This window comes from Apteryx rowi, unplaced genomic scaffold (assembly GCF_003343035.1).
Source record: "Apteryx rowi isolate R43461 unplaced genomic scaffold, aptRow1 scaffold_4, whole genome shotgun sequence".
Taxonomy (NCBI): Eukaryota; Metazoa; Chordata; class Aves; order Apterygiformes; family Apterygidae; genus Apteryx; species Apteryx rowi.
Genome location: NW_020450529.1, coordinates 1,682,872 through 1,709,714, shown reverse-complemented (window position 1 = coordinate 1,709,714; position 26,843 = coordinate 1,682,872). Strand labels below are relative to the sequence as shown.

The 26,843-nt window shown below is 39.2% G+C and overlaps 1 protein-coding gene across 1 annotated transcript in view; it reads left to right on the top strand.

The window, feature by feature from the left end:
• GRM7 (glutamate metabotropic receptor 7) overlaps positions 1-26,843 on the top strand; it is a 315,181-nt gene that overhangs the window by 212,419 nt on the left and 75,919 nt on the right. Inside the window, exons 6-7 of the mRNA XM_026074928.1 lie at positions 15,053-15,253; positions 21,968-22,107. Coding sequence (XP_025930713.1) covers positions 15,053-15,253; positions 21,968-22,107 — 341 coding nt within the window. The remainder of the gene's footprint in view (positions 1-15,052; positions 15,254-21,967; positions 22,108-26,843) is intronic.

The window sequence follows — 26,843 nt, the reverse complement described above, 5'->3', positions numbered from 1 at the left end:
ATTTTATGGAGGGCAGTGGGAGTCTTGTGCATAGGAACAGTGCAGTTACAGGTGGGAATATGTTGCCAGTAAATTTGGCATTTGACGAGCAGTCATTAAAATATCTTTAAGATAATTTCAAAAAAAGTCTATTGCCCTTATTGTTTATGCCTTTATCTTATTACGAAAGAGGGTGAATTGCTTGCAATCTGTGCTTTCTCGTGTGAACACAGACATGGCATTCTGCCTTCCCTCAGCATAGGTTCAGCAGAAGTATTTATTTTTTGATGGCTAACTGTTGAACTGAAGTATCGCATTATAGTTAGATATTGCAGCAAGTGACATGCGCTGACCTCAGACATCTTCCTTTCCTCTTGTACAAACTGAAGTAAATTGTGCATCAGAAAAAGCATTAACGTTGAATTATATTGCCAGTATGAGAGCTTTAATGTCCCACTGATATAATAATATTTTGAATGATCATCATCATTCTTTTAAAATTTGATTGATAATTTGTAACGCAGTCAGGTACTGGGCTATAGGCCATCAGTTTGACAGGAATGAAGTTGCAGAGTGCCAGTGTGAGACGTGGGAAGCTCATTCTCCTCTGTTGAAGCTGTTGCATTTAATGATTCCCTGTCCATTGGGACAGTTGGAGGATGGAGGGAGGCTGGAAGCCTGGTAATTCCCCGGCTTAATCATCAGGGTTGCCCACCTGCAAAGAGGKAGAGTGGGGTTTCAATCCTACAGAGGTCTGTAGCCAGAATATTGTTTTTTACATTTCTTTTTCCTGAAGCTTAAAATAAAATTGAAAATATACCATTTTTCTATTAAATTCTCTAAGCTGGTGGGAGGGAGGTAAACACTGACATTGATGGTGTTATTCATGTAAAAAATGTGAAGTGGATTCAAGCTTGTTTTGGTGTGCGGGAGGATGTTCTTGCTGCTGATGCCAACCTGTCGAGCTCCCCGGCCTCTTTGCGGGGGCATTCCTGCTGTAGGAAGTCGTGGCGGTCCTCGGCAGGCTTCCCAGCCTACCTCCTGCGTTGGCACTAAGCTGGTAGCACTGCCCGTTTGATTGCCACCCAACGGCCGTTGGGTAGCTGCCCGTCACAGTAGGGTTCCTCTGAAGGTTTTAAGAGGTCCATGGACAATTGTCAGCAATTTCTAGTCACCTGGAGGCCAGGAAGAGTGTCGGGTCTGAACCTTGAAGGACGCTAGCCCGTCCCCCCGCCTTCAGCACTGGGGGAGCATCACTTTGACAGGCGTACGGGAGCTCCCTGCCCGAGCACTTGGCAGTTCAGCCTGCAGAAAAGCCACTTACCCTGAGTGCAAAAGGAAGCAAATTTCACTTGGACACAAAACAAGAATGATGCATCCAAAAATCTTTGTAGCAGTTATCCAGAATACACCATATTATTCTCCTCCTCCTCCTTCTGAGGCTTTGCCATCATAAAATCTCAGTTGTATGTTTTATTTAAAGAATAGAAGATATTATTTGCCTATTACTCATCTGGCCAGCTGTCAGCTATATATTTGGTATTAATTTCATTTCTGAAAAAGAGCTTTAAGCTTTACTCCTTCTTTTAGGTTTCTTGAAAATTTTGATCAAGAAGGGAAGCGTCTCCAAGAACACTCTTGTGGACAACTTAACTTTTAATATCACAACTTTTTAAAATAGTTGTCCAGGCAGAGTTTTTAAATTAATGCCATTTGTACTTATTTAAGCTTGAAAAATTTGTCCTGATCGTGATGGATTAAATGTAGCATGAGAAAACAAAAATACATTTACCCTACCCTGCCTTATTTCTAGATAAAATTTAATATAACTTATCACTGTAATTAATAATTCTGTTACTAGTGATTGACTTTATCATGGTTCAGGGCATGATTCAATGCTGCTAAACTGTACTCCTGCCAAGGACACCTATATTGATGTGCAGATAATTTCTCCTGGGATACAAGCCATTGCAAACTATGCACACACCTAACAGGAACAGCCAAGTCCGTTGCTGGTCCCCGAAGAGAGGGATTGGTTCTTTATACAATAAATGGTAGCTCTTCAGGCAAATGCTGCCTTCTGTGCTTGCCCAGAGCCTGGAGCTGCTGCCTCCACCCATGAGGTGCACTGCCATTTGCTTTCAAGGATACTTCAGCAAACTCTGTGGGGAATCTAATGTAATCACTGAAACAGCACAGTATTAAAAAAACACTGTTTTTAGAGAGTTAATTGCTGCATTACTTCTCGGTGTTTATGTTTATGAATATTAGACGTACTCACTTGTAACAGGTTATGTCAGGTTAGCACAGATTTTGAAAAAAGCAGTTTGAAGTACTGTGTGTTCTAGTAAAAATGTTTTTGTAGAAAAAAATTAGCATAAGAAAGTAATTATCTTTGTATAGAAGAAGAATACTGCAGTTAATAGCTATGATTCTGCAGAGAACCATGCTAGCTGAATTCTCCACTTGCACAGTATTCCTCACAGAAATGGGCCTGTGTTTTGATTACGAGCTCGATTGAAGCTTTTTCATTAAACTAATACACATGCTACTGATATTCTCAGTGCTCTGAGATTTATCGATGGAGTTAGAATTAGCAGATGATAAAACAGGTTTTTTCATGTAGATATGTCGTGAACTGGGTTGACCATAATTTTCAAAGTGATTATTGAAATCAAATATGCACTGCAGCATAGGTAACAGTCCATTGCATCCAAACGTCTCCGTGCAGACAGCTCTACTGTGCCTGCAGGTTGCTTTGCTGCTGACCAGCATTGGTGTGTGGGCCTCGGGGGTGCTAGCTGTGAGGGTTCGCTGCCTGGTCATTCATGCTGTCTGCTAATTTAGAACTGAAGCCCCAAATACCCACATTGGCCAAATTCAGTGACTGAATTATGAATGACAACAGATTGGATAGCTTCAGCTGCATTTTGGTCTGTCCTGAATTCAGCAGGAAATAAAAACATATAGCAATTAAGAAATATATATAAAGAAGCAACTAGCTTCCACACTTAACTCTGGATACTGGTGATGGGCTTTTTATTTGCTTTCTGTAAATATGCCGTAGTTTATTACTGAGAATGTTCGTGGAAATGGTTAATTATTAAATGAAGATTTCAGAATATTCTTCAGCTCTAAATTTGTAAAACACAGTCATTTGTATGGTATTTAGCACCAGTGGAAGTTATAATAGCAGTGTCTTCGTGTGTGAATATAAATATTTCCTTCTACATCAGAAGCACCTGTGCTCATGGGTGGCGTAAAGAGGTGTTCCCAAAAGAGAAACGCAAGTATTCGAATGCACGGAGGTATCCGCTCTACAGAGAAAGACTGCATTTTTAGGGACTGCCTCCTTTGCGTGCGATACTGACTGAAAAGGAAATTGCAACACTTGACTGTTTTCACTTATTAAACATAGTTTTTAATTCAAATGGCTTTACACATGAGGAGACTTAATGAAGTGATAGAAGCGTGATGTCACCTTGGATGTCATCTATCAGAATGTAGATTACTTAGAGCTTTTCTAATTATCTGCCAATGCAATCAGTCTGAAGATGATGGCTCAAGCAATGAGTCGCTCTAAAGAAAATGTTGGGAGAAAGCTCCTTACAAGCTGAAGCGACAGAAATTTAGCAAAAGGGTTTGCAAAAGAGTGAGTGTTGTGCTTAGAATTTAAATTGGAGTAGAAAAAATGTCACAAAGACCCAGATTTACTTTCCTGCTTAGTTTATTGGCTTTTGAGGAGCGTAGACAGGAATAGACTGAGGACTCCTGTGTATTTGGTTTGCGCGTGCGTACTGCATTGATAAGTGTTTCTTACAGCTTTGTTTAATCAAATTCATATGCTGCGCAAATTGGGAGGTGAACTTCCAAATTAGACTATGCTGTGGGATCTCTGAGTTAGGGCCTTTATCTCAGAGGCCACAGCAGGGCTGTGTTCATATAGGAAAAATAAAAGAAAAAGATGGAGTAAGGTATAGGGACACTGTGAGGTGACTGACTTTGCCAGCAGGATTTTACTGGGCAAAGCTCAGAGAACCTGAATTAATTTTCAAGTGTAAGGAGCGTCAAGAAGAGCCATTCTGAGACCTGAGTTTATCTCACTTAACTTTAGATCCTAACATAGTGGTCCAAATTACCTTAAAAGAGGCACCTATCTCATTCTCCTTTGGCTACCTAAGGTGTCTAATGCTTGGTTTAAATCAGATATAGAACCATCAGGCACCAGCAATTAGGTGAGCACTTCTGACTTACAGAGTAATGTTTTTTTCAAAGTGATTTTTTACACACACACACACACACACACACACACACTTGCTTCTGAAGTCGTGGAGAGCACGACTAGTGTTCTGAAGTGTGTCCCAGACTTACTACAAGACTGGTGAGTGTCCTGCCTTGTATCCCAGGGCACTTCAGATAGAACTGTTGTTTAAGGAGGGAAGAAAAGGTCAGATTTCCATCTAAAAAAGTAGCAAAGCAGTAGTTGTCCTACATATTTATATTTGACAGTGAAGTCGTGCACCGTGTGTCATGCATCTGTCAGAATTTCCTGTAACTGGTTTTGTATGAGAGGGGATTTATCCTTTGAAAAGAAAGATGCAATACATAGTGCTCAGGGCTACACTTGGTCTGGATTTTCTCAAAATAAATGATGGTTTTGAACTTCTGACCCAAATCCTCATGAGAAATACATTATGTATCAAAAATGCTAGAAGTCCAAGTCTAGATAGCCAAGTTTTGGCAAATCACCCTAAATGTGACACTGCACAGTGGATCATGACCATAGAAATGGAGGGGTGGAGGAAGAAAACCCAGATGATTTGGAAAACCATTTAATTATCTGTGGCTTGGTTTGAAGTTATATCAGTTGTGTTTTTTAAGGATAAGGAAGCTAATAGCAATATCACTTCCTTCTTCTCTAGCAGTCAAGATGGCTTGTACTATGAAGCCATATGTTAGGGAAAGAAAAATAATGAGAAACAAAAGAGGTAACAAATAATGGAGCCTGAGGATATCAGAATGTTATTTATAATTTGACTACAACAAGTGAACCTAGTGCATTAACAGATTAGCAAAGTGCAATTTACTATAGAAAGAAAAATAGTTTTCAAAATGCTATCAAAGTTTGCCATCTCAGGAAAAAAGTAAATTGTCTGAGATGTTCCAAGCAACTTAATGACATATGGCCAATATTTAAAACATTTTTTTTAAACAATTGCCAGGAGCCATGGTGTGCATGATTCACTTTTTATGAGAACAGCTTTATGATATTCATTAGAATGAAAATCTATTGGACTTCAGGGTGTCTGAAGACCTGAACTGTTAACGTTGCCCTATAAATCATGTCAGGAAGAGGGGCTAAATTTAGACTGATTCCTACTGACAGTATATGAGGGCTGTGAGTGCAGAGTGTCCCCTTCCAGAGCCGCTCAAGGTTCAGGCTGACGTCCTGTCTCTGGGATACAAGGGCAAAATCTGACCTCCATTGCAAAGCTGCCTCCTGTCGATGGACGGCAATGAAGGGAACGCGTGGATGTGTTCTGGGTTCTCCCCAGCACCATCCTGCCTTTAGTGATGATGTTTGTGGTGATAAATGGATATTGCTGTGTCCAGGCCCTATGGCAAATATCAAGAACTGTGCGGAAAAAAACAGGTTAGGGAGGGTCCAAACCAACCATGATATATTCTTCTGCAGTTTGAAAAACTGTGTCCCTTGTTGAGGGAGGGTATGCTTTAATGTTTGTTTAAAATGAGAGGAAAGTTTGCAATAAGTTCAATCAAATGGCTATTCTTGAAATTTTGAAAGGGAATGTAAGCCTCAGTTCAGCCATCTCTTGAATGTTCACTGGTCCTTATCTACTGATAGTAACACAATAGAATTGCACCAAACACAAATGCAGAACAGTAAGAGAAGTCCCCATTGCTAATACACAGCAAAATATAAATAGAAAATATGCTAACTGCAAAAGGTTACTGGTGTAAGCAGGGCAACGATCAGGGTCATGTCACGTTGATTGTCAGAGCTGTTTTATGATATGGTAAAGGCTGCCTTGACTGTGAAGTCTCCAAAACAATCAAATAAAGTAATATTTTACAGCTTTAACTGAATTAAAGAGGCCTTAGATGAAAAATACATTCCAAGATCACACAGAGGTTGAGCAGTTCAGTCAGCTCTGCTTAATTATCAGTCAATTTTCTGCATATCAAGATGATTTTTTCTGTTGCTATGCTTCATAAAGGTGGGATGAGCCTTATTATCTCTGTGTGTAACAGAAGGGATGAGCTGATTGACTTATAAGTGCTGTGATTGAGTGGCTAAGACTTCAGAGGTGCAGGTTCTCTTGCCATCTTTTTTACTACTTTTTTCTTCTACAAAATATGTTTAAAATAATACAGTAGTCAGCAGCATTTTTTTCCAAATCTTGACCAATGGTGTTAGATCTTTCTATCTGTCCAAGTCCTTTTAGTGCCCACTGTCATCATCTTCTATAATAAATCCTGTTTACACACTAGTCCTAAACTGTGACCTAGTCCTAAACAGTAGTTAGTCAAGGTGCTGACATACAGAAATACTTACAGTAAAGCTGGTGGATTTGGGTCCTATTTACAAACTGTAAAGTAATTCGCAGTGGATCAAATTCTCTGCTTGGATACCCTTTCCCAGCTGCCACTGAACACAGCAGCAGTTACGTGCCCATTTCGCAGAGTGCATTTTGGCCCAGAGTGTTACATGATTGATGGTTTGAGAGGCAGCAAGAAAGCTCTTGGCTAGGAATTTTTGTAAAGATTGCTCTGTGCATTTTCTCCTTGCAGGTCTGAGGTGTGAACTGAGACTCTGTGTGTTTATGCATGTGTGTGCAAGGTGTATAATATTTCAGTGCATAGAGTGTAAGAAGTAACATTAATCTTCTGTTGCTTGCCCTGCAAGCTACAAATAAGGTTAAAGGACAGCCCAGGTTGGGAAATGTGTCTTCTCAGTTACATCCTATGCTCTGATACAGGTAAATAAGTGCTCTAGGTAGTTGTTTTTCTGCTTTCCTAGTGTAGCCTGCCCCTTCCGTTTCTCTCTCTCTGTCTCATCTTCCTTTTGCTCCATTCTCAGCACTGCTACATAATACTTTCTTGGCAGTGAGTGGCTGATCTATATTTTTGTAATTTGATTCCATTGATAGCTTTTGCTTTTTTTTTCTTTCAAATGGTGATTTTCTTTCATGTTATATATGATCTTTATTACAGGCTCCCTCACAAAATGTGATGTTTAAGGGGAAAAAAAACAACATGCATCTCATGAATGAAACAATATACTCTCCAGTAAACTGCTTCTTACCAAGTTCAGTTCATCTTTGGGCAGCTCCTTTAACTGCTCTGGGCAAATACAGACATAGTTGCACCTCACTTATACTAAGACTTACATAAGGATGCATGGTTTGCCAGTGTTTGAGTTGAAATCGAAACCCAGGGTTTCAAGTTCTTCGTTTTCTTATTAGATTTCATTATGTCTTATTTTGTAAATACTTCAGCAATCTTTAGTCTGCCTAAATATACCAACGCTAACACCCATGAGAAAGAAAAGTCAACTTTTTTTTTTTTTTTTTAAGAAAAATGTGATGTGGACAAATTCAGGAACAAATGAATGATGTTATGTGCTAGTTTGCAAGGTGACTGGCTATGTGCAACTCTTTCTAAACAAAATATTTTCCGTATAGTATCAAATTGTCCAAATCTGCCCTGTAGCTTAATGATATGTATACGTTCATTTCAGAAAGTTAATCTCATTTAGCGTTTCAGTGCTTCAAAAATATATACCTGAAATTCCTAAAAGAACCCTGCAATGGTTGATTCAACCAACATATAACCAGCCTTGAAGAGTTTATTCTTAAGATAAACCAGTTTCATGGATTTCTAAACTCTATTACCTTTCTGAAATATATTTCTTTGCATTGCTTATATTTCTAGATTGCCAAGATGATTCGCCAATAAAGCCCCCGTGGTTCAATGAATGTCTCCTTGCTATTTACATGCATATTCCTCTATTTGCAAGCTGCATTTTTACCCAAGTGCCCAAGTATAAAGATGGCTCCAGTTTAGGCCTTCTGGTATTTAAAAAGTGCTTCTTCTTTACCTTTTCTTGATCACTGACTTCACTGGCAATTATTGCTACTTCATTTGCAAGTTTGCAAGTTAGAACTGTTTAGTGTCTATGATTTACAATACGGTGTCAGCTAGCATGGTGTCAATTTTTTGTGACTAGTATTTCAACATTGAAGTATAAATGGCACCTACTACAGATGTTTTATTAGAAATGCTGAATGCACAGAATATATCTAAGATAAGAAAATGAGGTCAATTTTCTAATCTAAAGTCTATCCTCTTGGACACACATTCACGCCTGAGATCAGAAAGTATTACAGTGGGTTGTCTCAGTGACTGAGAATAAAGCATGGTCTGACAAATGAAAGTGGATATAGCTTCAAAAAACTCATTGCATCAAGGCAGATACAGCTTCAAAAACTCATTGCATCAAGGCAGGTGTAGCTTCAAAAAACTCATTGCATCAAGGTTTTCCATCAGCTGTTCTGGAATGAGGCTTGTACAGGTTTCCTAATATGAGACCCCCACAGCTCCTATGATCCTGAGCTTACTCCCCATTACCTCTAAGGTTTAGCCTGCTTTCAGACCTGGACTAGCCAATTCTAAGATGCAGATAGGATATAGAAAGATGAGCATCATTAAAAGCATGTAATATTAAATCTTTCATTAATCAGTGTGTTATGAATTATTATGATGTTCCTTATTATGGAGTATTGTTACCAGTGGTATTGGAATAACAAAGTCTTGGTAGGAATTTCTGCTGCACTGTGCTCTTTTTGGTTTTAACTTTAATACTAATTTGTGAAGACCAGTACAGGACTGCATTGTAAGGCGTTGTGAAAGCCCGATGCCCTAAGTTTGATTAAAGAGCGTTAGCCGTGTAGGCATAGGTAAAGCTGACTGTATCTGCTTTCTAATGATTTCAGTGGGTTACTAGTGCCAATGAGAGTACAGCTATATCTCTGTTGATCTCTGTATATCTATTATTGCAAATGTCTGACAGCGTGTCCGGTTGTGTGCCAGTTTAACTAAGAAACTTTTTCGTTATAAAAGGCATTCCTGTCTGTTGTTACTACAGAACAATCAGTCTGATTTCCACATTTGTCTTGCAATATGAGCTGTCGCTCTTTATTAGAGCCACAGGAGGCTGTAGAGCTACTTTGATACTGGAGATTATAGAGGAGATTAAGGAGAGGTTTACTTAATCGTTATAAAAGTGGCACAAATGGCTTGCACCTGCATCAGAGAGGGGTTAGCTCTTTGTTTCCTGAGGCTGTGTCGCTACTCTGACGAAGTTTAGGCTGGAATTTTGTCCTAGCCCAGAAAGATGTTCTTGTTTGATTAGCAGTGGAAATCTGAAAGTTCATTTGCTTTCCCTAAGAAAATCCATGGGTGGTGGTTTGATGGTTTTCAGATAAAGACTTTTGTCTGTAATAAGATCTTCTGATTTGGAGTGGGCTGAATAGATGACTATAACTACATAGTTTTATTTTGTATTTCTTTGTAAAAAGACAATACATGTATTATATTGTAAAGAGGCCTGATCGTCATAGCCCTCATGTTTGAATTGCAATATTTACTCCAGCATATTGTTAGTTTTTCTCAAGCTCTAGTATTCAGCTACATTCAAATAAAGAGCTTATTTGAAGAAGCCTTCAGATTTTACACCTCCTGTGTGTATAGTAGGGTCCATTTCATGAGTGAATTTCAGACGAGTAATATCTGTGAGGTTATTGCGGAGAGCCCTGKGTCTGCCTGCTTGTCTCTGAACCGGGGGTCAGTCTTATCCAGCTGCTCTGTGCGTACGCTGCAAAGCCAAGAGTGCAGCAGGAGCAGTTGCACAGGCTGAGCTCTCTGCATTGTGTGTAGCTCATGGGACTTCCAGTGTCATTATGAAACAGCATCTGTAGGCATTTAAATGGTTATAGACTAGTAATTGTAGCTGTTATATCATTGATGTTTCTTTGTTCACAGGCATTGGGTATTTAATGCTGCTAAATATGCTATAGATGTATGAAGAGTATATATTTTTCTGTCAGTACTTAACCAGCTGCTGAATTCTTATTTGTACAAATAATAGCTTGTTGTTTGATACTGTGAGCATTCTGCAATTTTTAAATTAAATCTCTTGTTAATGATGACTATCAACAAGTTCCCAACAGTATTATTATTTGAGTTCCTTTGAAGATGTGTTTAATCCTTCAGTATTTGAACTAATGTCTGGAATTCATCTAACGTAAGCACCAATGAAGTGGGTTTTTGATGTTTGTCCGTTGTATGAATTATATGTCAAAAAAATCATACTCACAGCATTATTTACACTTCATATCATATCGCCCTACAATATATGAAGATCAGTGACTAATCCAGAAGAATCAACTGAAAAAGGGATGTTGAGAAACTGCACTGTGAAAAACAATGTTGCCAGCTCCTTTTTCATACAGGGAGGCATTAAGTGTTGCCATTATGTAGAAGCAGAAAGTATGACCAGGAATTCTTCAACTTGCATTTCATTTCTGCGTCATCCAAAGGAGGTCATACAAGAGGACTTCTTCCTCTGTGTATTCTCACTGCACTGGGTTTGGGGTTTTTTTCCTCTGTTCTTTGTTGCAGTATTTTCCTCTTCYGAAGTTTTGCCTGAAGCAAGAAACCTAGCTACTCAGTCTCTTAGGAATCATGATGATGAGCACTTGAGACTCTAGTAGGAAGTGAGGTTAAATTATATGTCATCACCTTGAAATAGATCTTTTGGAAGCAAAAAAATGCTCGTGTCAATAAATTGCTTTTGTGTTTCTTCCTTCCCCTGACATCCCAAGGTACTCCATTTCAAATCCAAGGAACAAAAGTGCATTTTCTTGAAATCACTTTGTGTGCATACGTCTCAGGTGTCAGCTACTTCATTGATGAAGAAAATAATGTTATTGCATGGTTCCTCTGAGATCACCAAGTTATAAAAAGAAAAAAAGCAACCAGTAAAGAACTGGAGCATGAAAGAATAACAGATTTCCACATCTCAGTGCAAATGGAGTTGATATTTCCCKGTGTTTCTTAGTGTCTTTTGATAGTGTGGAGAGTTGTATGGTTTCTTACTGTACCTGGAGCTTGAGTTTGTCTGTTGGTTCTTCCTCTTACACGAAGCTTTGCTGTCCCAAGATCCTCCAGTGATGTCCCAATACTGTTCAGCTGTGGGTTCAAGATTGCCAGGAGACACACAAAGTGCAGTGTGGAAGCTACCAGCTTATCTGTAATAATCTAATGACTTCTGTGGGTTTCCTTCTCTTCCAAGAATAGATAAGAATAACTGAATTTGTATGCACCCATATACGCACGAGCTGTTCCTGAAGTATGTGGTGTAACAGTCTGCTTGTTTTTTCCAGCCAAAACCAAGAGGGTAAAATATTTGTCAAACTAATGCTGAAGCTGGAGTTAAAGTTGTGCCCATCGCTTCATTTTACACCAGCTCAAGAATGGACTTCGTGTCCAATTTACTGCTCACTGGGTTACTATGATGTTAGTTTGATGTAAACTAGGGGAACACTAAGTTCAATCAGGCCCAGTTATTTGGATGTTTTAATGTTAAAGTCTGAAGACTATTTTTGACAYATGTAGAATATAGCAGCTGTCTTGTGCATTCTTTGCTGGTTCAAATTTGAGCTAAACTTCTGATCACAGTTAAAATAAGTCCCCTTCGAAAACTAACTCATCCTTATGTTAATATGTATTCTTATTTTCTTTAATTGTATAAATAAATTCATGCATGCCTTTTGGGTGGATAGTTACAATTGGCTCCATATCTGGACTTTACTGTACAAAAATTCTGGATGTTTAATATTCAACTGAATGGCTATTTTCTCATTACTAGAAATTCTATTAAGTTTTTTCAAGCGTTTATTTTATTATTTCTTATTTTCATATCTCAACATTGTTAACACAGCTCTTGTTTTTTTTAAGTGGATTTTGCTCAGATTTCTTTCACGGATGTCTTTGCTGCTAAAAGTTTTCTCTTTGCTGTGTTTATGGCCAGCTATGCTCCTGGAACTTAGTATGCCTAATCAGTATTGCCTGTGTCCAGAATTTCAATTCCAAATTCACTTCCCTTGGCATGCATTTCTGTTGCATTGTTAATTTGGTTATGTAGCTGAGCTAAAACCACTTGAAAGCATTTTCCTTGTCAGGGTCTGGAAATGTAATATGGTCTGTAATCAATGAGAGGAGACTGAAGGTGAATTTTCAAAATCTGGAAGCTCTCTCACCCTGCTGAATTAGTTGCAAATTAGGATTTCAATGTTTCCAGTGTAGCTGAGATTTAAAACTGGGGGGGTTGGGGAGGGAGTGGTAGAGAGCATCTTAAACACAGTGCGTAGGTTGTATGGATCCGACTCAAGTGATGCAGTTTGGTAATTACTGAGGGAGCCAAAGAAGGGGGGAAAGTGCACATAATTAAAGATGTATATATAGGGGAATTATATTTTTGCTTATTTCCAAGCAGATGGTTCTGTGGATATTTTTAGACATTCTTTGTGCTCGTAGAATTTCTATAAGAAGTTGGTGATCTCTTTGATTGTATTTATTCATAATTCTAGTCCACCATCTCTCCACCCAGAGAAGAGAGAGAGGATGGATTGAGGCTAACGTGTATTTGATGATGTAGGTCAATTACCTTTTGGGGACGCGTGTCTAATCTTTTAGTGAATCCAGTACAAAAAGTATGCTACTTCAGCGCAGAAATTACGGGAAGTGGGATTTTTCCTAGGGCATATTGATTTGTAACAGACCATAAATTGAAGTTGCTTCTATTAACTATTTTAATAACAAATGGAACCTCACTGTTGGACTGTATACAGTGTGTATACACATATATATATCTCTGTATATCTGTGTGTGTGCGTGTGCATATTTGTATAAATGGCTGACATCACAAGAACTGTGCAAGCGATCTAGGTGAACTAGAGTAAGGGTAGGGCAGAGGTAAGATGTGGGCAGAACTTGCTGCCAGTTGTCTGGATCTCTTTTTGCCAAGTTTGGCCTGTGGGAGGGAGCTTTGGCTACAGTATATCTTTCTCTTACAGACTGAAAAGACTTGAAAAGCTTTGCTCATACACTGGCTACAAAATGATCTTCAGACTGATTTAGAGTGCCTGGAGGGACATCTCTGCTGAGAAGGCCTTAACTGCTCTTTAATGATAGTTTTCAGAAAACTTAGTACTTCTTTGGAAGAACGCAGTGGCTGAGTCTGGTTTTAGATAATAGATTCTGGTCCTGTGCTGGTAAAGCTCTAGTTCATTGGTGCAGGAGGGAAAGATGCAAACATTTGACTTGAGCAGCAACAGGAAAATGGGCTTTTTCCTCTGCTAAAATCATGAGTTCTCACAAATTCATTAACAATTTGATTTCCTTTCCTTACTGGTTTCAGTCAACAATTTGAATTCACTGTGCCCTATTTCAAATAAAGGACTTTTTTCTGCCTTGTATCCTCCAACTGAATATTTACTTTGATTGAAGATCTCTGAAATATTCGCAAGAGGTGGTTTTTGAAGGCTGGTTTCTCGGAGCTCCTCATGGTATSCAGACCTGTAGGCACTGCAGAAAGATGATCAGGACTGATCTGAGGTTAGAAGAGTGTCACACTGTAAATGGAACAAGTGGACTGTGGTGTTGCCACCCTTCGAAAATAATAGATTACACCTCTGCTGCTTTCGTCAGAGCATCTCAGAACACTTAACAAACAGTAATTACATTTCACCAAACCCTGGTGAGATAGGTAAGTATAATCACACATTTTGCAGCTGGACAGATTGAATCATGCAGRTGTTACTTGCCCAAAGTAAAACAAGAAGTCCGTGGACAATTTCAGAATAAAAATCAAGGGCTCCTAATTCGTAACCCGTTATGCCTTGCTTTACCCTCTGAAAAGACTATTCTGTTTGCTGCTTAATTGCAGAGGCCCCCAGTTATCCGCTCACACAACAACAAAACCAAGCAAGCCRCCTGACTGCCTGTTTTTACAGTCATATCACCAGACTACTTTTTCATCTTGAATCTGAGAGAGAGAGAATATTTAAGGCACTAGTCTATTGTTTAAAACACTTAGATTGACTTTTTTGTGTCACTGCTATTGAGTTCTTCAGGATCTTTGTGGTTTAATTTCTGTGTGTTCCAGTTTTCCATCTGTATAACACTTTGCTTTCTCAGACATTTTCTGTCTTGGCCTGTTAGATTAGATCTCTGAGGCAGAGGGTTTGCAGTTTCTAACGCACTGGGTGCAACAGTAATAAAGGAATGATTTTCAAAGCACTGCTTTCCCCCAGTTGCAGTTCAGATGACATTAAGGGTTTGAATTCCTCCAAATTCTCCACTGCTAGAATATTTTAAAGGCAGTCAGTGAATTCAGAAGGACATTTGAATCTCGGCAGGTTCAGGAGAAGGGGGGTGCATAGTTAATGCAAACATACTGAGCTCCTGAGGTTACATTAATAGTAGGCATGTTGCCTGAATTCTCCGGAGCGCCCCTTAGGTTGCATCTGAAGTGATTCTTTCTTCCCTCAATCTGGCTATGGCTTTCAATTAGAGACTGGGATTTGAAACAGAACAAAACATCAGACTTTAAAATACCAGCTGTGCTTTATTTTAAATGCTTTCTTCACTCAAAGACATACTTTGGGAGCGTACAGAACCCGGTGTTTTTTGTACTTTCCCTAAGATGGTCCCTGTAGATTATAGTTCCAAGCTTGTGATTACAGTAGGATTTGTCTTTTTGGATTATGGTAAATAACTTGCAAGAATAAGGGCTGATGATTCCACTATCAGGAAAGAAGGATTTTTTTTTTTTTAGGTTAGTAAAATCATAACTCAAAACTTTGTATTGTATTGGCTAATTCTTTAAATGTGCTCGAAGAGGATTAATTTGTATTTGGTATCAGGAAAATACTGTTCCTTATTGTCCTTCTGTGTGTGTGTATGTGTGTTTGTTTTTAATGTGCAGGGCAGGAGAGAATTGGCAAAGACTCCCATTACGAGCAAGAAGGGAAAGTTCAGTTTGTGATTGATGCTGTCTATGCCATGGCTCACGCCCTCCATCACATGAACAAGGACCTTTGTGCGGATTACCCAGGGGTCTGTCCGGAGATGGAGCAAGCAGGAGGCAAAAAGTTGTTGAAGTACATACGCAGCGTTAACTTCAACGGTGAGCTGAAAGACTATTTTATCAGTAGCATTTTGACCCCTGTAGGGTTTTTTTTTTATTGAATTTTACTTAATGTGTTTTTTCATTTAATTTGAGTTTTTTTATTGTTTTACTAGAGTTTGTGGCAAAAGACCATATTTATTTAGTATCTGTTTGAAAGCATGGTGTTGCTTTACTTGATGTAGATGTTTTGTAAAACATTTGAGTCTTGCAGGACCCCAGGTAGCCAAGGCAAATAGGCTAATACTGTGCAAAGACAGAAATTGCTGCTGCTATTTTAAAATACTTTCCAGAAGCCTGTGATTTTCTATAGGAGAAAGAGACAGTTGGGTAAAAACTTCAGCTTGTCTCTGATTAAATATGCCTATTTAAGCCCCAGAAGTTTGTTAACATCACATATCTTTTTTCTTATTTATTCACATTGTTTCCTTTACTTGGAGAAAACTAACTGGATGAAATTCTAGTACCCTAAACCCAGCTGAGCTTCATGTTCCAGCCAAGGGAGAGGACAGCTAAAGGGACAGGTTCATTTGCAGAGTCAGAACTGTGTGATTTTAGACCAACTGGTTACTTCAACTTTCCTTCCTCCAGTTAGACTTTAGAGGTGTGGAAGTAAAAACACAGAACCTCCTGGGAATGAGGATGGGAGAATTTTTCTATTCTGTTCTGTGCTGCCGAAGAGTGGCAGTGATGGTTACAATACCAGCCGTCCCTTTCATACAGTTCCATGGCTTCCACTTCCTTTCCTCTGCATTGCGCTGTATGAATCAAGCCTAAGTACTGGCAGAATTTCCTTGCCTCTGTATGTTTTACTGAAATTTTATTGACTTCATTAATATCCATGGGGGAGATTCACCTGAGCCCAGCCCCAGAGTCACCAGAGCAGATCACTCATAGCAGGTAACGTTACAAGCAATCTAATGTTATTTCCCCTTCATAAACCTTGCTGATGTAGGTACTAGGGGGCTCAGTGCTCTGCTGTAGCTCTCTGTAAGACACAGATCCTGGATTTAACTAAAGGCCAAAAGTTAGACCTCCAAATCCATAGTTAGAACAGATTTTGAAAAGTAATGAAAATGTCCTTTGGAAATGGCTGAGGTAGCCACAGATGTCGATCCCGTGGAACACCAGCTCGCACGGACATCCCTGCTCTGCGGATGACACAGAGATGCCTCCAGAGCAGCCACAGGGCGCACTGTGGCCTGAGGCCACGGGCCCCATGGGTGGGTGCTGGAAGAGCGCTGTGCACCAAACAGACGCTGGCAGACGTACGGCACGGCTCATGCCTGTGACKCAACAGCTTATGTTCTGCTACAGCTGCTTCAGCACCTACATAGAGATAGGAATGTTCAGATTTAGGTTCCTGAATCCTGAAAATTTTGGCCACATCCTCTGGGATTCTTGCTGCAATTTACTAATAAACATTTTTATTAATAAAGTAAAAAACCCACATAAATAGGAACAGAGGGATTTAAAGGTAGGAACAAAGCTGGTCTTTCATGATCAGGTTTGGTCATTTGTGCCAGGGATATTTTTCCTTTCTGTATAAATTGTCTTATGAATGGCGAAGTGTATTACAGGAGATTTTTATTTCCTCTTTTGAAGGAAATGGTGTTAACTGCATCTTTCAAGATGAATAATCTGAGAAAGTCTGGAGAGTTCTACTTTCCTCATTTTGGAAGGTGACTATAAAAAAAAAGTTACAAAGGACAAAGATTAGATAGAAGTACAGTACTCATATACGGCATTGTACTTTGGCCATTTTAGTACTTGAGAACAGCTCATACATTATATGCAAAAGCTGTCTAGAGATGATAAAGAGAATGAATGGTCGTTCTATCATTTTATTAGAGCTGAGAAATAATTTGTGAGAAAATAGGTGCCCAGCTAATTTTGCATACTGTTCAGCTCCTAGAATTAGTTTGCAGTAACTTTGGTTTCCTTATTTGTGTTTCCTTGGTCAGCGTTTTAAAAGATGATTATTTTTCTTCATTTGTGATTTACACAGCCATATGGCGTTTTTCTTTGGTTGTATACATGTGACTCATGGCCAGCACAGGGGCTTGAAGAAGTGATTTGCTTTTTAGCAGGAGAGGAAGAATGATGGCAAAACTGATCCAGTTCTAAACCTTTTTATTTTCTTTTGGCTATTCAGTACTGGCCTTTCCCATGGGGAAAGAACCAATTTCTGTAAGTGTATTATCCAGGGGCAGTTTAGCTTTTTTGTCACATTCCTGGGGTGTAATTGCGCATGTGTTTGCATATCCAGGCTCAGCGCTGCACTGTGATGCTTCTGGGGCTCGTTCCTGGGGCTGCGGAGAGGTGTTTTGGGAGACCTGCTTCTTTTCAGTATTATACTATATAAAAGTGCAGTAATCTCAAATGCTCTCTTTGTTATTGCAGGCAGGCTTATGACTTTCAAGGAAGAGAACTAGATGTCTTGTTCAGGTGTCTCTCTGATAGGATTTTGGCAGCCGTGCCTCCCTGCTAGGCCAGCCTGTGTCCCAGTGTTAACGTGTCTCACTTGCTGTGTGTGATACTACAGCGTCTGATTGCACATTGTGTTGGCATTAATACAAGAAACCACACCAACAAACAAAAACCAAGGCTATTCAACAGGAGGAAGCAGGAACAATCAAGTAAATTCTCAGGATTGTTGTGGATCAGTTCAGTCTTCCTTGTGATGCAAGCTAAAGAGCTGCCATGTAATTCACCCAATAGACGAGGCCAGGCTGATAAGTCGCAGGGACGAGGCAATGGAAGGAGTAACGTGAGAGGCTTTTTTGCTGGTCTGTGTGGTGTATTTCTGTTGTTTTGAAGCCCCTGGGCTTGTGGGACACAAGTGCTACTACCCAAGCCTTCCTCGGCCATTGTGTTGCCACTCCAGGGGTGGCAGAGAAGTACACTTCTGGGCTTAACTTTCTCTTCTCTGGGTCACTGGTACAGCAGTGCAACTCTGTCTCATCATGGTTAGGGCTTGGAAACCAACATGTGGGCTACCCATCATTAAAATCCTGTTCTTCCAGTCTTCTAACTAAATCTGCAGTAAAAACAGAAAGTAGAACAGTGCGAATGCTTYGTCCAAATTCTGCCTCTGCCAGAGAGAAAAAATATATCCCATTTTCAAGCATCCTGAGATGAGATCCTCTTTGTACGTAATAGATCTCCTTKTAACTATGCAGTTGAAATCATGCTGTCTGTACATGCTTCTGGATTCTTTTCTTTCTCAMAAAGATAATGACATTCATAAAGAAAGGCATTTTAATGAAGAGAGTCTGGATTTATACTAGGAGCTCAGTATGATTCTGGTATTGTCTCACTATCCTAAGTGCAGAAAACTCTAAAAATACAGAAAACTTAAAACCCCAAGTGCTCATGCAGTGAGATTCTGAAACTCTCACAATGCAAAATGATTGTATTTTTCCCCAGCAAAAAGCAAAAGATTCTTTTCATGTGACTCCTTCCAGTTCTCAAGCTGCATTAAATGTGAACTGAGTAATAAAGAAACACCTTAGCTAGTTACACCTATCTGGCACCCTATCCTTTTCCTATTAATTCAGTTGTCATCTCATGGTGAAGACACAGAAAGCCTACAAAACCAATTAGATTGTGTCTTTTTTTCAAGTGCATTTTGCAGGTGAAAGGTTATGTACTTTCTGTGTCTGTGTAGTAAGAGGATACTTAGGCTCTTGCTGGGAACGGAAGATGAATTCAAATTTCATAACCTCTGAATGATCAAGAAGCTACAGACTAGAGGCTAATTCTCGGTTTCTGAAGTCCCTGATGGGGCTGTAGCAAAATTCTTACAAATCCTAGGAGAAGAAAAAATAAATCCTAAATTGTTAAAAAACAACTAAACAACCAGATATTTTAATAATTATAGGATCAAGAAGTCTAATAATAATTATGTGTTATTAAAAGATTATTTATGAAAATACTCCTTCTTTGTAATGAGGTTTTTGTGTATTACTTTTTATTATTTTCATGAGTGCACAATGAAACTGGAATTGCAAGAGCAGAATGAAATGCTGTAACAATTTCAAGCAGGACTRAAAGAGTTAAGGTCCTGACAGACAGATAGTGTAAAGGAAGCACCAAAACAAGCACCAGAGCCCACACGGAGGTTAAAGAAGTTTTGCACTTTACTAAGCAGATCCTTGGCTGGGAGTCCAATTACTTCATCTTCAAAGTCAGGAAACTGGAAGCTCCTGCTTGACTTGTGACCTCAGATTATCACAGTTCTTTACATTCCTGCAGATACTAATCTTCCCTGTAGATCCCAGACTTTTCACAGATATTTTTTCTATATAATTTTATAGCAGAATGAAGATATATCTGAAAATAGCAACAGGTGCTTACTATTAACTGTCAAGTGTTTATATCCATGCATGATGTAGGTGTCCCGAGGAACTGTGCACTTAGAGGCCTGTAGAAGTGGCGCAGCACGTAAGGCCACCTTGTGCCTTGTGGAGCCTGCAGCCCTGGAACATCCAAGTACATCCACTGCTGTTAGGGATTATTTTAAATGTCAGTGTTTAAAAGCTGTCTGCAAGGAGTTATACAAAGAAACAATTAGCAGTGACCTACAAAGAGTTTCATTGCTCCCGTGAAACACAGAAACAGCACAGCACATTTCTGAGTGATAGATCCTGATACGTTATCTATTTAGGCCTTTTCTGTGTAAAGGATACTCCATAATAGCACCTATTTTTTATATTGGTCTTCTTTTTATTGACCCTTTCCCACACCTCTCCTGACATGGTGCTGGGTGTTTGTCAGCACCGAATTCGTATCAGCATCATGTGCAGACAGGCAAATAGCCCATTTTGCTTTCCCAGCCGTGAAATCGATAGCAGCTTCACTTTACCCCAGTGCAGCCGTGTTGGAGCAGCCATGGTTTGACCGGGAAGATTTCCAGGGGACGTTTCAGATGGCTCATGAAGGTGACCCAGGTGTGCTGTTAGCTGCTGCCCTTTCTCCTGTTTGTCAGCGAGCTGGAGGTAGCAGAACTTGTCTCAGCTCCTTTGAGTTTGGCAGGGCCCTGACAAATGGCACCAGTTTTAAGTCTGCCTCCTAACCTGCAAACACGTTCGCTTGATCATGTCAATCCTGGGGTTTTGCCAGGATCTAGGGAATCCACAAATGTGGATGCTGCATTTTGGGAGCCTCACTTGAGCTCCTGCACTTTGAACTGTATTCTTTTATGTCAGCTCTGGCAAAGCCAAGCTCAACTAATAATATATGCCCTCTTAAAAGTCATGATTGGCTAAATCCCATTTGTGGCAACTTTCAGGAGGAGCCTAGGAGTTATGGCCATTCCTTCTTATTCACTTTAAGTGTTTTCACTGTAAATGTGTTCTGGCTACATTAATCTGTAATGACAATTAAATATCTGCCTAGTGTTCATAGGGAACTAGTGAGGAGAGATTTCAGTGGAAGATTTTCTGTACCAGTCTTTGAACTTAATCTATATGTGATCTCAGAAGGATTGTAGAATAGACAAAAAACAATTTACCAGGGCTAGAATGGAAACTATGCTAATTCACTCCTTCAAATCTTCTTTCACTTGCCAGAATTCAATGAAGAATGGGAATTGTGAAGAAAACCGTAACCTTAAAGTTCAGTGCTACTACAGGAGAGATTTTTCTTTGCTTTGGGGAAAAGAAAGTTACACAGTAGGAGGAAGCTTTGAATATAGATATACTGGAGCATTGTCATAATCTTCAATCTTGACACAATATTACTCTACCCCGCTGAAACCTGTTTTAATGTATCCTGAAATAAATGTCATCCTTGAAGATTTTACCTAGAGCTCTGAGAAAATACAACATTGCTTTGAATTCTTGTTTAAGAAAGGATTCACTATTGCTGTTGTAATTAAAATGCAGATTTTCTGGTCAGAACTTTCCTGTCTAAGGAATCATCTGTAATGTAGTTCAATTATCAACATACTTCCAGTCTGTGGACTTACTTTGCCCTGAGGAGAACCAATTCTGTGCAGTGTATTTGGATGTGCTGGAGGCTTCACCTCCTGCCCATCAGCAGTGAAGGGTGGCAGACCCTGATCCTGAGCTGGTCCTGACTGAAATACTCTTCAGCCTGTATCAGTGTCGTAGAGGCTAAATAAGGGAGCATGCAAGGAATAGTCTTCCTGTAGTTTACTCTGTTCTTTTCCATCTCAACTGTATGCTGATTACTGGAATAAGAACATATTGTGGAGGAGGAAGCTATTTCTGGATGCCAGTCAAGATTCACTAGACCTGGGCTGACTTCTGACAGCAGTATCTCTCAGAAGCAGATGGAACATTTTCTGGGGAAAAAAATCATTTAGAAGCTCCATTCACAGGGCTGATTTTCACTAAAGAACTCCCTAAGGAAAGAAAGATGGGGAGGAAGGCTGGAGGGCAGAGAGAAGAGCCTTCTGCTGTTTCTTGCTGCATGCAAGGCTAGAGTGAAGTAAAGCTGATTTGGTTTTGCTTCATTTTGTTTTCAGTCAGTGGAATTGGGTAGTGATCATTAATCACAGAAAGAGGGCTAGGATTATGCCACAATGTCCTAGTGTGTTTATTTTAAATGGCTGGGCTGATAGATGACAGTTGCCTGAAACACGTTGCCAGTCTGAAAGCTCTCAACTGTGACTAAATAAATAAAGCAGATACTGTAAAGCTTTGGCTTTTTTTGTTTGGTTGGATTTTGTCTTGTTTCTTTCCTCAGGCAGTGCTGGCACTCCAGTGATGTTTAATAAAAATGGTGATGCACCAGGGCGCTATGACATCTTTCAGTACCATACAACAAACACCAGCACCCCAGGCTACCGGCTCGTTGGCCAGTGGACAGATGACCTTCAGCTCAATGTGAGTCCATTTTATTCTTTACTTGCTCTTCTTTATCAGGTACAATCACTAAATATTTTTTGTCACCCTGCAAGAATTAATACATGGAGCTCTACTGTTTCTTCACAGCTACACAATATATTTTTTTATAGTATCTTCTTTTACTCCATCTTGCCGTCTCTCTTCTGTATGCTGAGTACCCAAGCTCTTCAGACTAATAGAGACATCAGATGATTATGCAGATTTTATTGCTTTTGCATGTCTGAAGTACTTAGTTGCCAGCTAGGAAAATGAGCCAGTAATGCATTGTTGTTTGAAACCAATGGGCTTTTATTTTTAGATGGTCTTCAGTTTTTCTAGTTTTGGGAAAGCTGAAATTAAATGTTTTTTTGTGTTATTCACTTTTCCTGCATTACTTTTATACATGCATCAAAGATAGCCATATGAATGAGATGGTCCTTCTGTAAGCATGTAAGAACAGAGGATCAAAGACCCCCAAAATACTTTGTTGTTTCCCAGGTGAAAAAAACAAATGTGACTGGTAACAGAGAAAGCTAGAAACTCTTTTTGCAACTTCATCCAGACAAGGACGTTTTGTGATAGGTCCCTAGCTTAGATCTCTGGAGATCTGAGTTTGCTCTTTGGCCCTGGCACAGGCTTCCTGCTTGACTTTGTGCAAGTTACTTGGGCCTTGAATGCATGCAGAAGAGGTGCCAGTTTAACCTTATAGTTATGTGACTCTTTGTAGATGTTGTTATTAAAGCACAAAGGCCATATATTCGGTTCAGTTTAACAGTTTTTCAGCAGTAGAACCTGCATAAAATCAAGGTATTCCTAAAGTGAAATGACAATTGCTACCGAAGGGTTTTCTTTCTCAGTTAAAGTTCATACCTGAGATTTTACTAGAGGAACTTGCCTAGGAGGTCAGGAATTCACTGGTTGTGTTACTTTCTGTTGCAAGAAGTTCCCTGTTCAGCGTCATCTAAAGGGAAGACATCCTTGAGTGTATTATGGCTCTTTCTCTGCCTGTGCATGTGGATTTCCTTTGGAAGGAAACCAGTGTGGAAGGGAAAAAGAAAGACTGGTGTGACCATGGTCCAATCCTGACACACAGTCAAGAGATGACCAGGATGTACCTGGGATAGCAACTGTAACTTGGGCTTCAGTTTTTTGTATGTAAATACTGCATAACAGTTCCTTCATTCCGAGAATGAAATCTATTAATCACTGGGAAGTCTGAGCTACTAATCAAGCTATATAGCTAGTATTCAAACTATATACTGCTTAGGCAGATCAAAGTATTATAATTTGAGCTATAACAGAATCCAGAATGCTTTCTTCTGCTGCTTTTAATGTACTTGTGTCTTTTTTAAATGAAATAATTAATTTGGTTTACCAAGGTTCAGTTTTCAAGACTGAACACAATATTTTACTCTTAAATTCTGACTCGTTTTGATTTGTCATATGCTATTTCAGTGTTTTTCAACTTGTGACGTTCTATTTAAGGCAAACTGCTRTATTAACTTGCAATTTACAATTCTTTTAGCAAAAATATTAATATTTCATTAAGTAAATCCTACTTTACAGAAACTACTCATCCTGATTCATTAAAATTTAAAACTAAATTAATGGAGCTTGATTTGTATTCCTGTTGTTGTGTTAAATGTTTCCATAAAAAGCACACCCTCCTCACCCTCATATCCTCACGCGCCTACAGTGTTATATCAGTAGCTGAGATTGTCACAGTAACTTCCCTTCTACGCACTTATTGGTCTTAATTTCTCGCCAGAATCCACACAGGGATTAGCATTGTTAAGGTAGTCCACATGCATATTTTCTTACAAAAATAAAATTGTGGCGTTTAGAGAAGCCAAGGTTTCCTTCCTAGAGAAGCCAATCAAAATAATAGATACTGTTAAATATGTCCCAGGAAAAACTGCCATAGGCTCTAAGTTGTCTTCGGTAATTATTGTTGGAGATAACACTTTAGGAGATATTTCTCCAGTTCTCATTTCTTTAATACCGACATAAGATGAAAAAAAGAAAAAAAAACAGCAAGAAATGATGGTTTGGTGAGAGATTGCTAATTCTAACTTAGAAAATGCTGAGGGGGTACTCCATTTTACAAGCGACTTGTCATCTTGGGCAGATCTCTTAGTTCTGTGCGTTTGAATTTCCTCAGTTACAAAAGACAAAAGTTGTACTGCACTATCAGGCAGTCGTACACTCCACATCTCAAAGATGGTAGGAAATTAAGTGCTGAAGACTCTCATAGGTAAGTAAAATATTTGTTTCCTTCTCTTATCATCATCTTCATTCAAAGAATGAGCAAGGACATGTATTTCCATGGAAGTACTACTGTTAAATCTATGGTCAGTCTAATCTCACAGTGGTATACTTTATCTTCTCCTTCACATTTTAGAATGTGAGGCAGAAGTATGGGGGACAGGGGACTGATTGCTCTTGGTATTTTTCAGATACTTATATATTAATATGATGGACRTTTTCTTCTGTATTTTTAAAGTGAAATGAGGAGTTAGTTCTTTTTTCATTTCTTTTTCTATTGCATGAGGCACTTATTGGATAGACTGAAGAGATCTTTAACAACATATATTCACAAGTCTTAAAAATATGCCTTATCACTTTGTTTTCTTTTTCTCATCACCAACTTATAAACCTGGTTTTATGAAATATCTGAGACTACGTCAGTATATTTGTCTCAATCCTGATTGCTTCTCCACATCTTTGTATCGCCTTTGCTTTTTTGTGCCTGGCAGAAATGTTCAGTAAAGGCAGATGATTTTATTCTGTGCACATACAGGACCAGATTCTGATCTCCCTTTAACAAGTTTATATGTGAAGTGTCTCCTCTGAGTGGAGTTGACTGGATTTACATTTCTGTATCTGAGGTCAGAATTTGGTCAACTACCAAGAAAATATTTTGTGACTTTTCACTGCAACAAACTTAGGACATAATGTAGTTTTTAGGCAGGGGCAGTATAATCACCAAATTTCCTTTTGCTTGCTTGATCTCAAGCAACCTAACACAACTATGCCTAGCACTCAGGGCGTGATTTAGTGACAATTCTGGCTGTATTTCATAGATATCTACGCAAGGATAAAATGAGCAGATGTCTAATTTTAAATGGTTTGGCCAGTATTCCACTGAAAAAAATGCTGCAGTGCTTTGTTCACCCTGCAGTGAAGTTCTGATTACAAGAATATCCATTCACCTCCCATAGGAGGTCATGGAAGAGCACCTTCTGCCTATCTCTGTTTTATGAAAATTACGGAAAGCTCTGGCCAGCCCTTTTTGGCCCTCTGCATGCAGATTTGGTATGCAATATTTATACTTTGCTTCCTGCTACAATTTGAAATGCTTTGCCCTGAATTCAGGGCAARGTTTGGCCAGCTGCATCCTCACTGAAATCTGGTATCTTGACCCGCAGCACCTGCCTAATAGCAAAGATAGTGCTAATTCAATTAGACAATAAAACTGTTAACCACAGTAATATTAGCATCTGAAACCAGGTCTGTATTTTACTATGCCAGTATTGAGGGGACACTCATGTATTAAAGGCAGTCACATCATCCCAAGGAGATAGAAATACGTTGTCCATWCTTAGCTTTAAATTGATCAGAAATACAGTTGATTAAGGCAGCATTTTGGAATGTCAGTGCACTTACTGAACTACAGAAGGTGCTTTCAATGTATGTTACCAAAGACTATGGTTTTATTATATTTTAATGCATTAAAAAAGCCATGATTTAAACTCATATGTTCAAGCTGCATGCCTGTAGATTGTCTGTTCCTTTAAAAGAAGAGGAGAASAGAAACAAATAGTAAGAAAACCTGTGTTGGTTGTCTTTCTCAGAAGTATTATTCTATTGAACTGGTGTATTTTTAGATTACAGTGGTAATTGTACAGTTTAACTTTCACTTCAGATTTTTCTTATTTGTCTCAAAGATGCATACACATTTTTCCCATACTTGAAAGCTGTCAGACTTGTTAAATACAACATCAGAAAAGCATTTTTTAATGAGCTTATTTATTAAGTCTCAGGCTACCTATATATTTACATTCTTTTGGTCATAAGATTATCCATTATTATGGCTGTTGTTTGATGGTGTGTTTTAGAAGCAAGACATGCTAATGGTGAAAAGGAGCAAATTTACCATGAGGGAAGGGAGGTGAGTCATGGTACCAGATGGTTTTTGTTTGGTTTGCTTTTCAACTGAGTAATATTTCAGTTTTTACAATAGTTAGATCACTAACACTTGTGCTGTTCAAGCAATAGGAAGATGATTCTGTGGGTGAAGCATGAAGATAGAGTGGCCAAAAGATATGGGTTCTGCTTCCATCTCTTCAGTTTCTGTTTGACTTTTAGAAAGATAATTAAGTCTCGCTGCTCTGGTCTACCTCATCTATGCCATAGATACAACAGCAGTGGGTACCTTCTTGACTTGTGTGCCCTTATTTGTTAGTCTTTGTGAAGCACTTTGAGGTCTATCAATAGAAGGCACTATAGATATGCAAGGAACTGGTTGGCCAGCTCTGTTACGTGGCTGACCTCTATGAATGTAGCTTCCAGTGCTTTGAAGTGCCTGAAAAAGACAGAAACCTCTGTCTCCCAGAGGAACTGATGTGCTCGAAGGAGAAAGAAATGGATCACTCCTAGAGGAGCTGAAGGTTCTCAGGAAAATTTGGTGATACTGCTTCTCTTCCTCTCTATGTAGTTAACCCAGCAGTCCTAGG